This window comes from Anolis sagrei, chromosome 5 (assembly GCF_037176765.1).
Source record: "Anolis sagrei isolate rAnoSag1 chromosome 5, rAnoSag1.mat, whole genome shotgun sequence".
NCBI classification, from domain to species: domain Eukaryota; kingdom Metazoa; phylum Chordata; class Lepidosauria; order Squamata; family Dactyloidae; genus Anolis; species Anolis sagrei.
Window position 1 is genome coordinate 148,818,832 of NC_090025.1, and position 15,143 is coordinate 148,833,974.

The window sequence follows — 15,143 nt, forward strand, 5'->3', positions numbered from 1 at the left end:
AGCTTCAGTGGAGACACCTTTTCCCTTGACAACTCTTTCAGGAGAGAATGTTGCTTCCTAGTGATGGATTTCTCTCACTTCCTGTTGTCCCACCCCCATTCTTAACTGTGAGTCATTTGTAAGTCAGATGTTTGTAACTCAGGAACTGCTTGTGTATAGTTTATCAAGCTACAACTTAGGATGTGTGAGAGATTTTTTTTTACATTTTATGTATATTATTAATATGTACAGGGTGAAGCAGCACAACTTCCTTTTTTAAAAACTTAATAAAACCCATTGTATGAATCAGATTTTTTTTTATAATGTAGGTGCATACCCAAAGTTTTGTTTTATGTCTAGCAATGAAATAGTAAGGCATAGGGCTGGATCCAGCTCATGTCTTTCAGCTCATGAAGGAAGCTCTTTCAATAATTCAGCTACCCATTGCTTTATTTACATCATGGCTTTCTCTGGGAACCAAGGCAGTTTACAAACAAAAAACACATATTGTTAACAACATAAAAAATCAATATTAAAACAATATTAAATAACAGCATTGCAATCAGTTAAAACCTTAGTTTAAAACAGATTGAAAACAATACACTATTTTATTAAAATTAGTGTCCAAAAGCTTTTAATGTCCAAAGCTTGCTGTGGGGGGGAAAGGTCTGAACCTGTTGCTGAAAGAAAAACTAGGAGCTATCCTCACTTTCCTAGAGAGGGAATTCCGAAGTTAGAACCAGCCATGGAGAAGGTCTCTATTGTTTTCAGCAGCCATGCCATTCTCCCCTGAAGCTCTTAAACTTAGAGCGGAACATATGGTCCTAGCCCAGGACCTAATTGTATAAGGACGTCATCACATGAAGTTGCATCCTGTGTTCTCCTTGTCTCTTGGGATGCATTTAGCACAGTTTGGGGACAGAGCCCTACCAGAAGTAGCTCTATGTTGTTTAATGAGAACTGGCGGGCTCTGTTCCCAAACTCTGCTGGATGTGTCCTAGGACGGGTAAAAACCTTAATGTGATGAGTTTCTAAGTCAAAACCAGCACATTGAATTTTGTTTGGATATAGGCCAGCAGCTAGTAGACCTGTTGAAACAATACATTTGAGTCCTTCCTGTAAAAAGCACCTGTAAGTAATCTGGCCACAGCTCTTTGAATTAGTTGAAATTTCCAGACATAGTACATAGACTTTCAGTATTATGGAAACCCCTGTGAATGGAATGGCAGTGGATAATTTTCACCCATTTGCCTTGCTCTCTATGCACCTTGTCCAGTACTCTTCTGACCATCTGGGGCATATTTGAGTGAAAACGCAGTGAGCTAATCAGGGAAGAAGAAACCCAAAAGAGTGAGTTTTCCATGAGCAGAATTATACTTATAGAACCTCTGTATCTCCTGGTTCCTCATATTGTGTGTACTCGAGAGACCTCTGTTCTGTCGCCGCTGGGCCTATAGCTAGTTGACTTAGATATAGGGCCAGGGGCCCTAGGAAAAGTTCTCAGAGGCATCCTTTACAAAAGGAATCTTCAAATGGCTTAAAAGGTACAACAAAGTCTTTTATTAATGAATCAAACAGGAATTGTAAAGCTTTCTTGGTAAAGTATCAGTTCTCTCAAACTTGTCCGTAGGGAACAGGCATTATCTTCAATAACTTTCTTCAAAGGAAAATTCCCCTTTTTAACTTTTCCCAAGGCTAACTAAAATCCAACCCTCACTGCTGTGGGCTCCTCTGCCAGGCTGAACTGCTTCTCGAAACACTGAGAGGACCTACCAGATAGGCAATGGATGTTCTTTAGAGTTGGCTGTCTTCCTGGAAACTCCCAAGGCTGTAGGAAGGAATCCCTGGAGTTCTTAGGAGACCCTTAAAGCTGTGAGAATGCTTCCCTGGCGTTCTTTCCCTGGAGCTCTTAAAGGTTGAAGCCTTTGTACAGGGGAAGTAAACACATCCTATACATTGGCTACCTTGCTGTGACTGACTGGAAAAGGCTCCCTTCCCTCCAAAGCCTAGAAAGGGGGTGGAATCAGGGAACCTAACGATAACTGACAGGTGGCTTGCCCTATGATTGCAAACTATAACAGGAAGCCACCCTGCTGCAAAATCCCAAGCCTGGGATTGCAAACAAACATTTAATGCAAAGCAAACAGAATTGGAGCTCCTGGTGCAATTGTACCTGCACAACCTCTCTCTACCATGATGGCTTCTTTCAATGTTTATTGAACCAATAAACTTCAGAAAGGGTTACAGATTCTACCAACCAACATAGGATGTGCCCCTACATAGCCTACAAATATATACAGTAAGATAATAATAATAATAATACTTTATTTTTAAACTATCCTCTCTCCCCGAGAGAGCAAATATTATTTTGCTCTGAAGTGTGTGGCAAGTATTTCTATCATGTTTTGACACCCCTTGGCTTCCTAGAAGTCAATCATTTTTTTGGCTCTGTAGGATGTGTGGCGCATTTCCATCACGGGGATGGGGGAGAGCGCTTTTTTTTAAAAAAAAAACAAAAAAACAAGTTGAACAGAAAATGACTACAATTCATTTCCTCTTGTTTAAAAAGACATCTTCTGGGTGAGAGCCCAGAAAGACCCCAAAACATATTGAAAATGCCTTCCATGCCCTAGAAGCCTTCTAAAGATATTTGATGGGTAGTTTTTGTGATGGACCAGTCAAAGTTTCCAGGGGAAGGGGACCGTTAATGGAGACCCTGGCCTTTCCATAATTGTCCACATGTTATTTAGAGTTGTGTAAGCAGGTGCCAAGTATCCAGGTGGTATGTAAAAGAATATTTTCTGATCTGATATGTTGAATTTTCAGGGAACTGCTAAAAGTGTTTTCTTGTACCAGATAAACCATGAATGTGACCTTCCTTAATTTAAAAAAAAATTAGTATAAAAATCTGCAATGAATCATGGATATTGAGACATTTTCCCAGCAAGCAGCACAGTTTGTTTTTAAGGGAGGTTAGAGGGATAATATCTCGATAATCTGCTTTCCTGTTCTTCTATGTCTCCTGATAGTTCTAAAGTGGAAATTCGGTGACCCATTTAAAGCAGTGGTTCTCAACCTGAGGTCCTCAGATGTTTTTGGCCTACAACTCCCAGAAATCCTAACAGCTGGTAAACTGGCTAGGATTTCTGGGAGTTGTAGGCCAAAAACATCTGAGGACCCCAGGTTGAGAACCACTGCTTTAAAGGATCAAGTAAGGCCTTCCCCTTTGCCATCCCCTCCCCAGGGGCAGGTCTGATCTCTATCGGGAGAGAGTTCCACAGCCAAGGGGCCACCACCGAGAAGGCCCTGTCTCTCGTCCCCACCAGATGCGATTGCAAAGGTGGTGGGACCTAGAACAGGGCCCCTCCAGAAGATCTTAACAACCTTGATGGTTCATAGGGGAGAATCCGTTCAGACAGGTAAACTGGGCTGGAGTCGTTTAAGGCTTTATAGGTCAACACCAGCACTTTGAATTTCTTTTGAACTGCTTGCGATGACAAGAGTTCAATTTTCAAGAGGGTTAGTGTGAAAATATGAGATTTTAAAGTGTTATCGAAAGAATTTTAATTAATAAGAACATTGAATATAACCAGGTCAAAAATGAGTCCCCTGCTGAAGTCTGTTCCTTCACAGAACAATGGTAATGGAACTCTTCTTACAGCACAGAGAACTTGGTGCAGATAAAAAATGGTATATCTCAAATCTGAACTCAGTATTCCCTAGACTCCATTGACAAATAGTCAGCAGCTTCTTTTTTTTGCTTTGCTAGCTATTAGTTATAGCTATAGATGTTATTGAGAGAGACATATGCCACTGTATATCAAAACAAGCAAATTATGATTGATACAAGTATATGGAGAGGGACAATGCAAAAGGTCAGAAGTAATCATGTGAGCGTATCTCTTTCCAGTGCAGCCTTATTTAGTATCTTGTTTTCAGCAATTAACTCAAACTACTGGCTATTGTAAAGTGAGGTGAATGAATAACTTTTGTCCTTTTTGTGTTTTAAGTTCCCAGTGCTCCCAGAGAGATAGCATTTTCAAGCGTACAATCCACAAGTGTGACCTTGAGATGGAGAACCCCAGCTACTATCTTTGGGTACTTTCAAAACTACAGGATTACTACACAACTGCGCTCAATCCATTGTGATAACTGGGAAGCTGAATGCATTGAGTATGAGAAGGAACAATATTCAGACCTTACTGATGATCTTATAGAGGAAACAGTTTATGATCTGAAAAAATTCAGATGGTATAGATTTAAAATTTCTGCAAGTACAAATGCTGGATATGGTGGATCCACGCCTTGGATTTCTACACAGACTCTTCCTGGATGTAAGTAAAAAATGACTATTATACCTTATAATTTTATATTGACATCAAATTAAAAATACCACGGCAAATTCACATTGTAAACAGTGATTATATGATTACCTTGAATTTGTTGAATAGGAAACATTAAAAACTGTTTATACAATGTGGTGGGAATGAGGTATAGGAGTTAACTACAATATATACATTGTTGTTAAAGAGGAAGACATTAAAATAGCCAAATAGTATTGCACCAAATTTCTGTTTTTCCTTCACTTTGGACATTAGCAAAATAAAGGATGTTTATAACAACATATGCAGAATATAGTCTGTATGTGTGTGTATAAATATATGTGTGTACACACACACATAACATAATATTAGAACATAATATAATATTATACTTTAAAAGCTGGGTTGTAAGTTTTTCAGGCTGTATGGCCATATTCCAGAAGCATTATCTCCTGATGTTTTGCCTGCATTTATGGCAGGCATCCTCAGAGGTTGTGAGGCCAGTTGGAAACTAGGAAAATATATATAGAATGTCCAGAGTGGTAGAAAGAACTCTTGACTGTTGGAGGTTGGCGTGAATGTTTCAGTTGGCCAACTTGATTAGCATTTAATGGCCTAGCAGTTTCAAGGTGTGGCTTCTTACTGTCTAGAATAGTTCCCTGATTGTTTCATGTCTGGAGTGCCCCTGTTTTTGAGTGTTATTTTTTATTTACTGTTAAAAGCTTTTGTTGATTCAGATCAACAAGTATAACATCACTTCTTTCCCATCTATATGCTTAATATAGTTGACTTCAAACTTGTAAAATAGGCATATTTCTCCCAATTCTGAGAAATATACAAGAAAAGGCATTAGTAGACAGCATTTCTAGGTGAAATTTCTCACTTGTGGATCTTAGTCATTGCTTTTTGTACTAATCATCAAAAACAGTTGCTTATCTAGAATGTTTCGGTGTGGACATTATTTAAAATTAGCTGGAGTAAACATTTATTTGCTTTTCCTGTTTCAAGTAAAATTCCAGTTAGATTAGGAACTGTTATATAGAAATGTTTTAAACAATCAAGTCACAGTTGGTTACAACAATTTGCTGTTATTAGCATCACAACATCTCTGTTCTCATCCATTGTAGTTCATAGGTTCCAGAACTTTTAGAAGCACCAAGCCTTAACATAGCTTTTTGAATGTTAGAGATCTTGGAAAAAAATGTTTTTTAGATTCTACAGTGCATAATTTAAGTGGTAAAATGCCCTTATCTTAATTCTATTACTTTAGGCAATTTTAAAACAGTGTTTCTGAAATCATTAACATGTTTTTACTCATTTGTAATAAGCAAGAATCGTTGTAGCTATTTCACCAGTGCTATTTTTTACTCCCACAGCTAGACAGATAGAGTACTCAGACTTCTGTTTTATAGATTATCCTCCTAGGAACTGTCTTTCTGTCTCATAAAATAGTTTGATGGTACTGTTATTGCCCTGCTGATAAATTATATAGCTCCTCTTTGCAATGGGATCTGCCTTATAAAGAACCCAACTATGTCGTTGCCATAATATTAAACCATACGTTTGTTTCACAATAAGAGAAAAAATGTTGACAGCTGCTACTTTTCATAACATGGTGAGAAAAGCAATCCATGTTGAAATTATCTTTCATGCAGCTATAAACATAGCGGTTTTGTCTTCAATTCCATCTGGTTTTTCAGAATACTGAAGTCAGAAATGGAAAAAAGGAATTCAGTAGATAACTTTTCTTGACATAAGGTTACATAACTGCTTTTAATATAAGATTAGAATCATGTAGTCTGCCAACCTCTCCCGTTAGTGCAGATAAAAAGGTAAATGTTTTCCCCTGAGTCCAGTCGCATCCAACTTTGGGAGTTAGTGCTCATCTCCATTTCTAAGCTGAAGAGCCAGCATTATTCGTAGACACCTCCAAGATCATGTAGCCGGCATGACTGCATGGAGTGCCGTTACCATCCTGCAGAAGCAGTACCTATTGATCTACTCACATTTACATGCTTTCAAACTGCTAGGTTGGCAGAAGCTGGGGCTAATAGTGGAAGCTCACGCCACTCCCCGGATTCGAATCTGCAACCTTTCAGACAACAAGTTCAGCAGCTCAGCAGTCAAACCCACTGCGCCACCGGTGCTGATAACAATGCCTAAATCCAGTTAGTCTCAACTAGAGTAGACTGGCTAAATCAATGAGACCTGAGTATAAACTGTATGGGTTCAATGGGTCTAATGTAATTAGTAGACTAATATTTGGCTGTAGCTGTGTGACATTTCCCCATTCCGATTGCTTTACATTTTTAAAATAAAGTGACTTCAGACTTATAAAGCTGAAAGAGACCACAAGGGCCATCCAGTCCAACTGCCTGCCATACATAGGTTTTCTGAATTGTTTCTTCTAGTGTGTAATTATATAAAAGGAAGAACATTAATTTAGCTAAGAAGATAAACAAAATTACTCCAGGAAGGATTTACTATGTTCCTGCTGATGCTGTTCCTGGTTTACACATGTTCACCTAATCCCGGGCACAGTACTTTGGTGTAAGCTGTATGCTTGTTGGACTTCTCTCAATTTCTCTGCAGATACAGACTTCTTACTCAGAGCATGACTCTGGTCAAAACATAGGGAGAATGGGTGTTGTTGGAATGGAGCCAAAATGTACACTCATGTTCTCTCACTAATTTAGCAGGTACACAATTGCTGTTGCGCTTATCATTAAATGTTTCATTTGAAAAAGTATAAAAAGGCTGTTTCTTCACGTGCATCTTAATAAGTAACATTAAATATGGCAAAAGAGCCACCATGGTGTATGTAGTGGTTTGGGCATTGGACTATGACTCTGGAGACCAGAGTCTGAATCCCCACTCGACCATAGAAACCTTCTGGATCACCTCTGGCAAGTCACACTCTCTGAACCCTGGAGAAAAGCAAAGATCTGAGCAATCCTTGCTAAGAAAACCCTGTGATAGGTTCACCTCAGGTTTGCTATAAGTCATAAACTTGAAGGCAGACAACCACAACAAAAAATACAGATCAATTTACTGGGTTGTTTTGAGTTTTCTGGGCTGCATAGCCATGCTCCAGAAGCATTCTCTCCTGACATTTCACCTGCATCTATGCCAGGCATCCTCAGAGATTTTGAGGTGCGTTGGAAACTAGGAGAAAGGAATGTCCAGGGTGGGAGAAAGAACTCTTGTCTATTTGAGGTAGGTGTGAATGTTTCAATTGGCCACCCTGATTAGCATTAAAGGTCCTAGCAGTTTCAAGGTCTGGCTTCTTACTGCCTTTGACAATACAAATCAATTTAGTTTGTCTGCTATTGGACCTCAACAAGCACAGTGAAAGATGCCATGCAATGATAAGAAAAATGAGTATCAACAGAAGGGAAAAGACCAAACCTTCATTGTTCTAATTATGTGTTTTTATAGGTTGCTGTGTTCATTCTAGCTCCATTTATATTACTGTGTGTTGCAAAATAATAGCTTCAGGTTCCTATAATAACATCATCCTCAAAATATTAATGTGAACAGCAGATTTCCATTACAAATAAACTGTAAGAAATAATTTCTTCACTCTCGTTGCGTCACATGCCTCTGCTTCACCAGGCAGAAGAAAGAATACTCAATTTGCTCTGTCCCTGATTTCTCAGAGATTTTGCAGCAATGGAATACAATTACGATTTCATTTTAGTGGGTTTTTGTGAGTTTTCTGGACTGTATGGCCATTTTCCAGAAGCATTATCTCCTGATGTTTTGCCTGCATCTATGACAGGCATCCTCAGAGGTTGAGAGGTCTGTTGGAAACTAGGAAAATTGGATTTATATATCTGTGGAATATCCAGGGTGGGAGAAATCACTCTTGTCTGTTAGAGATAGGTGTGACTGTTTCAATTGGCCACCTTGATTAGTATTTAATGGCCTAGCAGTTTCAAGGTCTTACTGCCTGGGGGAATCCTTTATTCAGAGGTCATTAGTTGGCCCTGATTGTTTCTTGTCTGGAATTCCCCTGTTTTTTTTAGTGTTGTTCTTTATTTACTGTTATGATTTTATTAACTGTTATGCTTTTCCTAGTTTCCAACAGATCTCACAACCTCTGAAGATGCCTGCCATAAATACAGGTGAAATGTCAGGAGAGAATGCTTCTGGAACATTGCCATACAGCCTGGAAAACTCACATCAACCCAGTGATTCCCTCCATGAAAGCCTTCGACAATACAATTTCATTTTAGTAATTGCTCCTCTGGAAAATATTGTAGAAAGCTGGACAGAGTTATCTCATTAACAAAATTGAATGCCTTTTTTCCAATAATCAAACTAGTTGTAAAAACAATATTTAAAAAGCAGCCATGATCACATATTTTAAAAATATGTGATAATGCATAGCTGTATCTTTTAGAAACTGCCCCTACCAAAATATATGGCCATGAAGTGAATAGCGCCTGAACCAGAAGATGTGTTAAAGCTTCAGAGGGTTAGCCTTACTTTTTGAAGGCCTGCTCTGTAAAATGATAAGCTATCCAGACGTACCATCCAGCTAACAAACTTAACTGCTGCTCTAGCATCAGGACACAGATGGATGGGAAAAATGACCCTGACCTCCATAAGACTCACATTCCTGTGCAAGCATAGAAGCATGATAATCAGGAAATGATGGTTATTAGTTACAGAAAATGCATTATTGTGAAAACCAGGAGAAAAGTGCTCATGAGAGGAAGTGATTGGATTATGGGGGAATGAATGAGTAAGACCAGGTCATTCCTACTGAGTAAATTGCTGTGATTTATAAGAGAGAAGGGTATGGTGATATCTTGCCCCATTACTGGCTAGACTCATTTCACAAACAATCTTAAATCAGCATATGGCAGTTACTCATTGGCACAATTTTTGCTTTTGTGAAATGTTTGTCATAAGGCTCCAAGACTGAAGCTAATAGATTCCCAATTTTAAATCATACTTTAGTTATACTAATTATGCTATTGCTTGGTGAACATTTTTCCACTATGATGAAAGACAGCAAAAGGTTGTCTTGGCATTACTAACAAAAACTTTGAAAAGCATTAATTACTATGGTTCTGAATGCACTTATATAGAAGTGTCCAGATGTACACCCCTTTGAGCCCATGGTGGTTATACTTACTTACTTATTTAGGTGATCCCTCATAGCTTGAAGATGATGTTCTTCCAAGTATAGTGCCTTGGTGCTGGGTCCATAGTGGCTGTGGAACCCTATTGATCCGCATGCCCTCCTGCAGTGAAGACATCGCTTTCCAGGTAGAAGGTGGTCCCAGTCAAGGTTGGCTTGATGCACCTTCCTTCTGGCATGCTTCTCACCCTCCATTCATGTTTCTTCGAATTCTGCAGCACTGCTGGTCACAGCTGACCTCCGATTAGAGTGCTCAAGGACCAGGGCCTCCCAGTTATCAGTGTCTATGCTACAGTTTGTAAGGTTTGCTTTAAGCCAATCTTTAAATCTCTTTTCCTGTCCACCAACATTACGTTTCCCGTTCTTGAGTTGGGTGTATAGTAACTGCTTTGGGAGACGGTGATTGGGCATTCAGTCCAACGGAGTTGATGATGACTATACTTTTCATTCAGCCACTAGTTATTTTGAGATTTCCGGAGTCTGAATTGTTCACATAATGCTGGCAGCCACACGCCAAATTCAGATTAGCTATTCAGTTGCAGCTGCAGTTCTCAAAACCTGCATTTGCAAACAGATTCTCAAAATCTGGTTCAGCTTGAGTCAGGTGCATGGGCAATTTGCATACATATCACCAGTTGCCTCAATGGACTGTGGCAGGCATTTAATTAAAAACAAGTAGCAACATGGCCTCAAAAGACATTGTGAACAATCTGACAGATCTGGAATATACTTCATAAAGGGAGATTTTTTTATATAGAGTCTAAAATATATTATGTTTTTTCTGTCATGAAACAGGAATAAATATCTTTATTGATTAAAATGTCTTCATCTCATCTTTTAGCAAATGATCTCAGGGCTAGACACATACAGCAGAACTATTCAAAACCATATGGCAATTTCTAGCAATTTGAAATGATGTAAAACAATTCTGAAATAATTTTCACTGAAGTTATGAACAATATAGGTTCCGTAGTTTTATTCTTAAGTGGAATTTGTATGTAAGTCAGAACAGGTACATTTTTAAAGTGTACCTCCAGCCAAATATTTATATATATTAGCTTTGGTTCACATAGGGAAAGGTTAACACCCTTGTAGTGTTTGTTTTGCTGTCTGTGCCCCTGCTCAGAAAATCTTGACACACTTTCTGTCGCTGAGATAATTAGATTTTGAAAAGTTCTGCTTTTTGTGGAAACAAGGACTGATGCGAATGTTTCAGTGGATACACCTTTTCTCGTAATAACTCAGATTTCTCTCACTTCCTGTTGTTTCACTGTTTGGAACTATGAGTAGTTTGTAAGTCAGGTGTTTGTAACTCGGGAAATGTGTGTAGACACACATATAATACACAGGCCAACAAAAGAAATTCAGGGTGTCTTGGTTTTTTGGCCTGTTTCTGGGGTTATTTGGAGCACTGATTCAAAAAAAATTGCATTGGATATGCATCAACTCTAGTTTCTTAGATATGATTATTATGATTTTCTAATGGCAAGTGGATGAAGACTGGTTGATGGCATATGCTCTGTATTTAAAAAAACTAGAGGTGATAGGGAAAAACTGGCACCCTTTTTGGAATCAGTAGGTCAAATATGCCCAGAAACAGATCTAACATTCCATGCCTCATTATGATGATGTTGATAAGGCACAAAAATGTGTGTTGGCCAGTATTATTCATATAGTATAGGTTGGGTCTTCTTTTTGCAGAAATGCAGAATCTAAAATGCTCCCAAAACCAAAAGCTTTTGCTGTGTCCCTACTTTCATCTTTGAAGAAAGGGAGTAATTACACATCCAGCCCTTGCTGGGTCTTTTTCAAGAAGTTGTCACTCTATCACAGTATGGAATGTATTGGGGGAAAGGAAGTGGGAAGGACTCTGAGATCTTCTGCAGGACTTAGACAAATCTCCTGTAAAAAGTCTCAGTATCCAGCTGCCACAGTCTGCCCAGCCAATCCACACTGTGTTTTCCTTCTGCCTGGCCAAGGGCAGGGTGGGCAGGTGCTTAGAATTGGGGCACAGCACAGCATGGTAGCCAAATTTAGATGTCATGAAAGAACAGGAAATTGTTAGTTATTTACTTTGTTAGTATTGTATTTTTACTGCCAGACATGAGAGAGGTGCTTGTCATATCTTCTGTCACATGTCTCAGAATAACTTGGCTTCACAACTTAATATTAGAACTAGGCACCAATATGGCTTGGGCTGTCTCTGCATATAGACTATTTTCATTCACTTGGCTTCTATGTTTTTAGTCACAATTAAAATTAACACACGTAGTAACAAAATATCTGCATATAAATATTCCTATACTTTTGGCTATTCTATACATATGGCTTCAGCCAGCTAGTAAGTAATGTTAGACCAGGATTCCAAATTTTCTAATTGGAATCCTCCAAATGAAACCCTTTTCTCCAAACGAAACCTAATTCTTGATGTTTTTAATTTTTTTCTGCAGCTCCAGATGCTCCCCCCGAAAATGTAACCGTGGTAGTTACATCTCCTTATAGTATTAATATTAGCTGGAATGAACCTCTCATCCTAACTGGACCGACATTCTACCTCATTGACATTACCTCAGTAAGTCATTTCAGTTTTTATTCTTTGAGTCTCAGGCCCTTTCTACACTGCCAAACGGAATCCAGATTATCTCTTTGAACTAGATTTTATGGCAGTGGAGACTCAGATAATCCAATACAAAGTAGATAATGTGGATTATCTACATTAATAATCTGGATTATATGGCAGGGTAGATTGAGCCTCAGATCACTATTCGATCACTGATACAATTTAAGTTGTGACTATCCAGAAGGGACTCCAGCTGTACAAATCTCTTTTGTAGCAAAAGTGCTTGATTTTCAGTGAGAGAAGTGTTGAAGTAGACACTTGCCTAGCCATCACAATTGTTGTTTATTTCTTTCAAATCAGCTTTGATTATTGGAAACCCTTAGAATAAGAACCTTATCACATTGAAGTCCTATTCCGTGGGATAGCGGGGGAATTTGCCACCAGTGTGGTGAACCCATGGGGCACTGGAGCCCTACCAGAAGTTGCCGGATGTCATGTGATGGCATCCAGTGGGCTCTGAGGAGGAAGTGTCCTGGCAGTGTGCTAGGATGTTGATTTTTCCATGTGTGATGAGGTGTTTTGAAACCACCAAGACATTCTGTCATCAACTGCCCTTCTCACACCCTGCAAACAAGACTGTAGCTTCCTTGCTTGAGTTTATCCACCAATTTCCCATTGCTTCCCTCTTTACCATGTATTTTGATATTTTCTGATGAGTCATGTTACCTCATGATATGACCAAATATAATAGATGCATTTGTCATTTTGGTTTCTAGGCTTGGTTTGGTCTAAGACATATTTTGGATAGTCCATGGTATCCAATCCATAGAACTTCTTTTTCTTTTGATTCATTATACCTACTTGAAAAGCCCTTTTCCTGAACAGAAACACTTTTTTCGTATTAAGTTGTGAAGGAAACATTACAATGTGCAGCAGCAATCTAAACAGTGATAAACTATAGAAGAAGATTGTGTGCTGTAAAAAAAGCTATATGTAAAAAAAGCTGTATGGGCTATACTGGGCCCATAACCCTTGTTGGGTGAGTGGGCTTATCAGCAAAAGACCTTCCCCATAAATGTATAACAGAGTAACTTAGCAGCAGCAGCACGACTCAGCACCAGTGGCCAAAAATGATAAAAAGAACAAAACAACACAAATGTTATCTCTTCTTTTGGAGGCTTTTCATGGAATCATTGTATCATAGAGTTGGAAGAGACCTCATGGGCCATCCAGTCCAACCTTATGCCAAGAAGCAGGAAAATCGCATTTCTCTGTAGCAAAAATAATATGGTTGCACTATTTACAATAATAAGGTTTCCATAATACAAATCAAGTTCTTTATACTTCCTTCAGTATCTCTTTGCTTGCTGGGCTTCTTTCTCCTGCAAATAAACAGCTTCCAGCTTTGCTCTCACAGAGCTTCCTCAAACACCGTACTTACATAGGGGCCTTCACACATCAGCCTTCACACTGGAGCTTCATACACGAGGCCTTCAGAGGGTTAGCCTCTGAAGCCGCTGATCACTCCATGGGCACACTTGCTTATATTACTATCCTACTGGGTTTGCCCAGTCATTGCAATTTAACCCTTTCAGTGCCTGAGTAATATTTTTGTAATTAAAAATACATTGTTAATTTTCAATATTTCAGACATATATGCCAAGAGATGTTTCAGTCAATAGCCAAAATAAGGCAGTTTTAGCTCACTGATTCAAACAAGACTAAGATTGCACTTCTATTAACATCTATTTGGGAATATTTCAATTCTCACTGAACTCAATGAGATGTACTCGGCATAGATATTTGTCATTCTTTGGAACTCTCAGGCAATATTGAAAAAGAGATTGAGTAAATGTCCCATTCCTAGAAGATATTATTATAAGAAATAATGTCTACATGATCTGCAACTACAGGTGTTAACTCTATATAGAGAAGACTATTTATGTTTACACCCCAATAAAAATATCAGTCTCGCTGTAGTGAAAATCCTGGAATACAATTTTATAGCTCTCTTGGGAAACTGTGTGCTGCTACTTCATGAGAAAACTGTATTCTACAACACTATTTTTTAAAAATTCAAATTACTGAGATTATCATAACTTTAAAAAAAATGAAGTCAGTTTTCTAAAATATCTTTTTAGATTTATTCAATTATTATCCCACCTTTCTCTTGCCATGAAACACAAGGTACTTATAACAAGGCCAAAACATAAAGTTATATATCTGATAATAAAAAGTTGAATACCATCAAGCAAAATATATTAACCATCAATTATTTTTAAAATATTTGTTGTTGTTCATTCGTTCAGTCGTCTCCGACTCTTCGTGACCTCATGGACCAGCCCACGCCAGAGCTCTCTGTCGGCCGTCACCACCCCCAACTCCTTCAAGGTCAGTCCAGTCACTGCAAGGATGCCATCCATCCATCTTGTCCTTCTATATATTTTAAAATATACTATCATTTAAAGCATAACAATAAAGACAAGAATGTACACAAATACTCTATAAAAAGATTCTCTTAAACCAATTAAACGTAATCCTGTCTAATTAGAAGAGTCTTTATCTTGCAAAGAAAAGAGAGCAAGTGGAGAGGCAACAAGGGAGTGACCACTGCAAAGGGCCCCTCCCATATCCTCATCACATGGGTCTGTGTTAGTGGTAAGACCAAGAAAAAGCCCCCCAAAAGTTCTGAACATCCTGAAGAAATGTTGTATATTTCTGTAATTGTGGCCCATTGAAGTTGGAGGTCTTCTAAATTATTTGAGGTTTAGAGAAAAATATATAACAAACAATACTTGTGGCTAAGTTTTGTTTGTCCATATTGCTTTTTATGAAGAATCTCAAGATATAATAAATTGCTACTTAATGGATAAGCCAAAATGTGTACATTTTTATTTTGTTTCTGACCAGGGTGTTTGTATAATGGAATTTTAAATTTAATTTTGAAATGAATAGTGTCAAATTTGCAGGGTTTTTTTTTTTTTAAAAGCACAGTATGTTGACTCATGTAAACTATTTTGGTTTCTTATTGTTGTGGATTTAATAAATTGATTCCCATTTTCTTTATTTGTTCAGCTAAGATCCTGATCGGCAAATGTGACCTGAATGTATTATTATCATTGCTATAGTC

At 38.3% G+C, this 15,143-nt stretch overlaps 1 protein-coding gene across 1 annotated transcript in view; it reads left to right on the top strand.

Annotated features, from left to right (window-relative positions):
* PTPRQ (protein tyrosine phosphatase receptor type Q) overlaps positions 1 to 15,143 on the top strand; it is a 112,255-nt gene that overhangs the window by 59,201 nt on the left and 37,911 nt on the right. The window contains exons 42-43 of the mRNA XM_067469117.1: positions 3,990 to 4,313; positions 11,904 to 12,025. Coding sequence (XP_067325218.1) covers positions 3,990 to 4,313; positions 11,904 to 12,025 — 446 coding nt within the window. The remainder of the gene's footprint in view (positions 1 to 3,989; positions 4,314 to 11,903; positions 12,026 to 15,143) is intronic.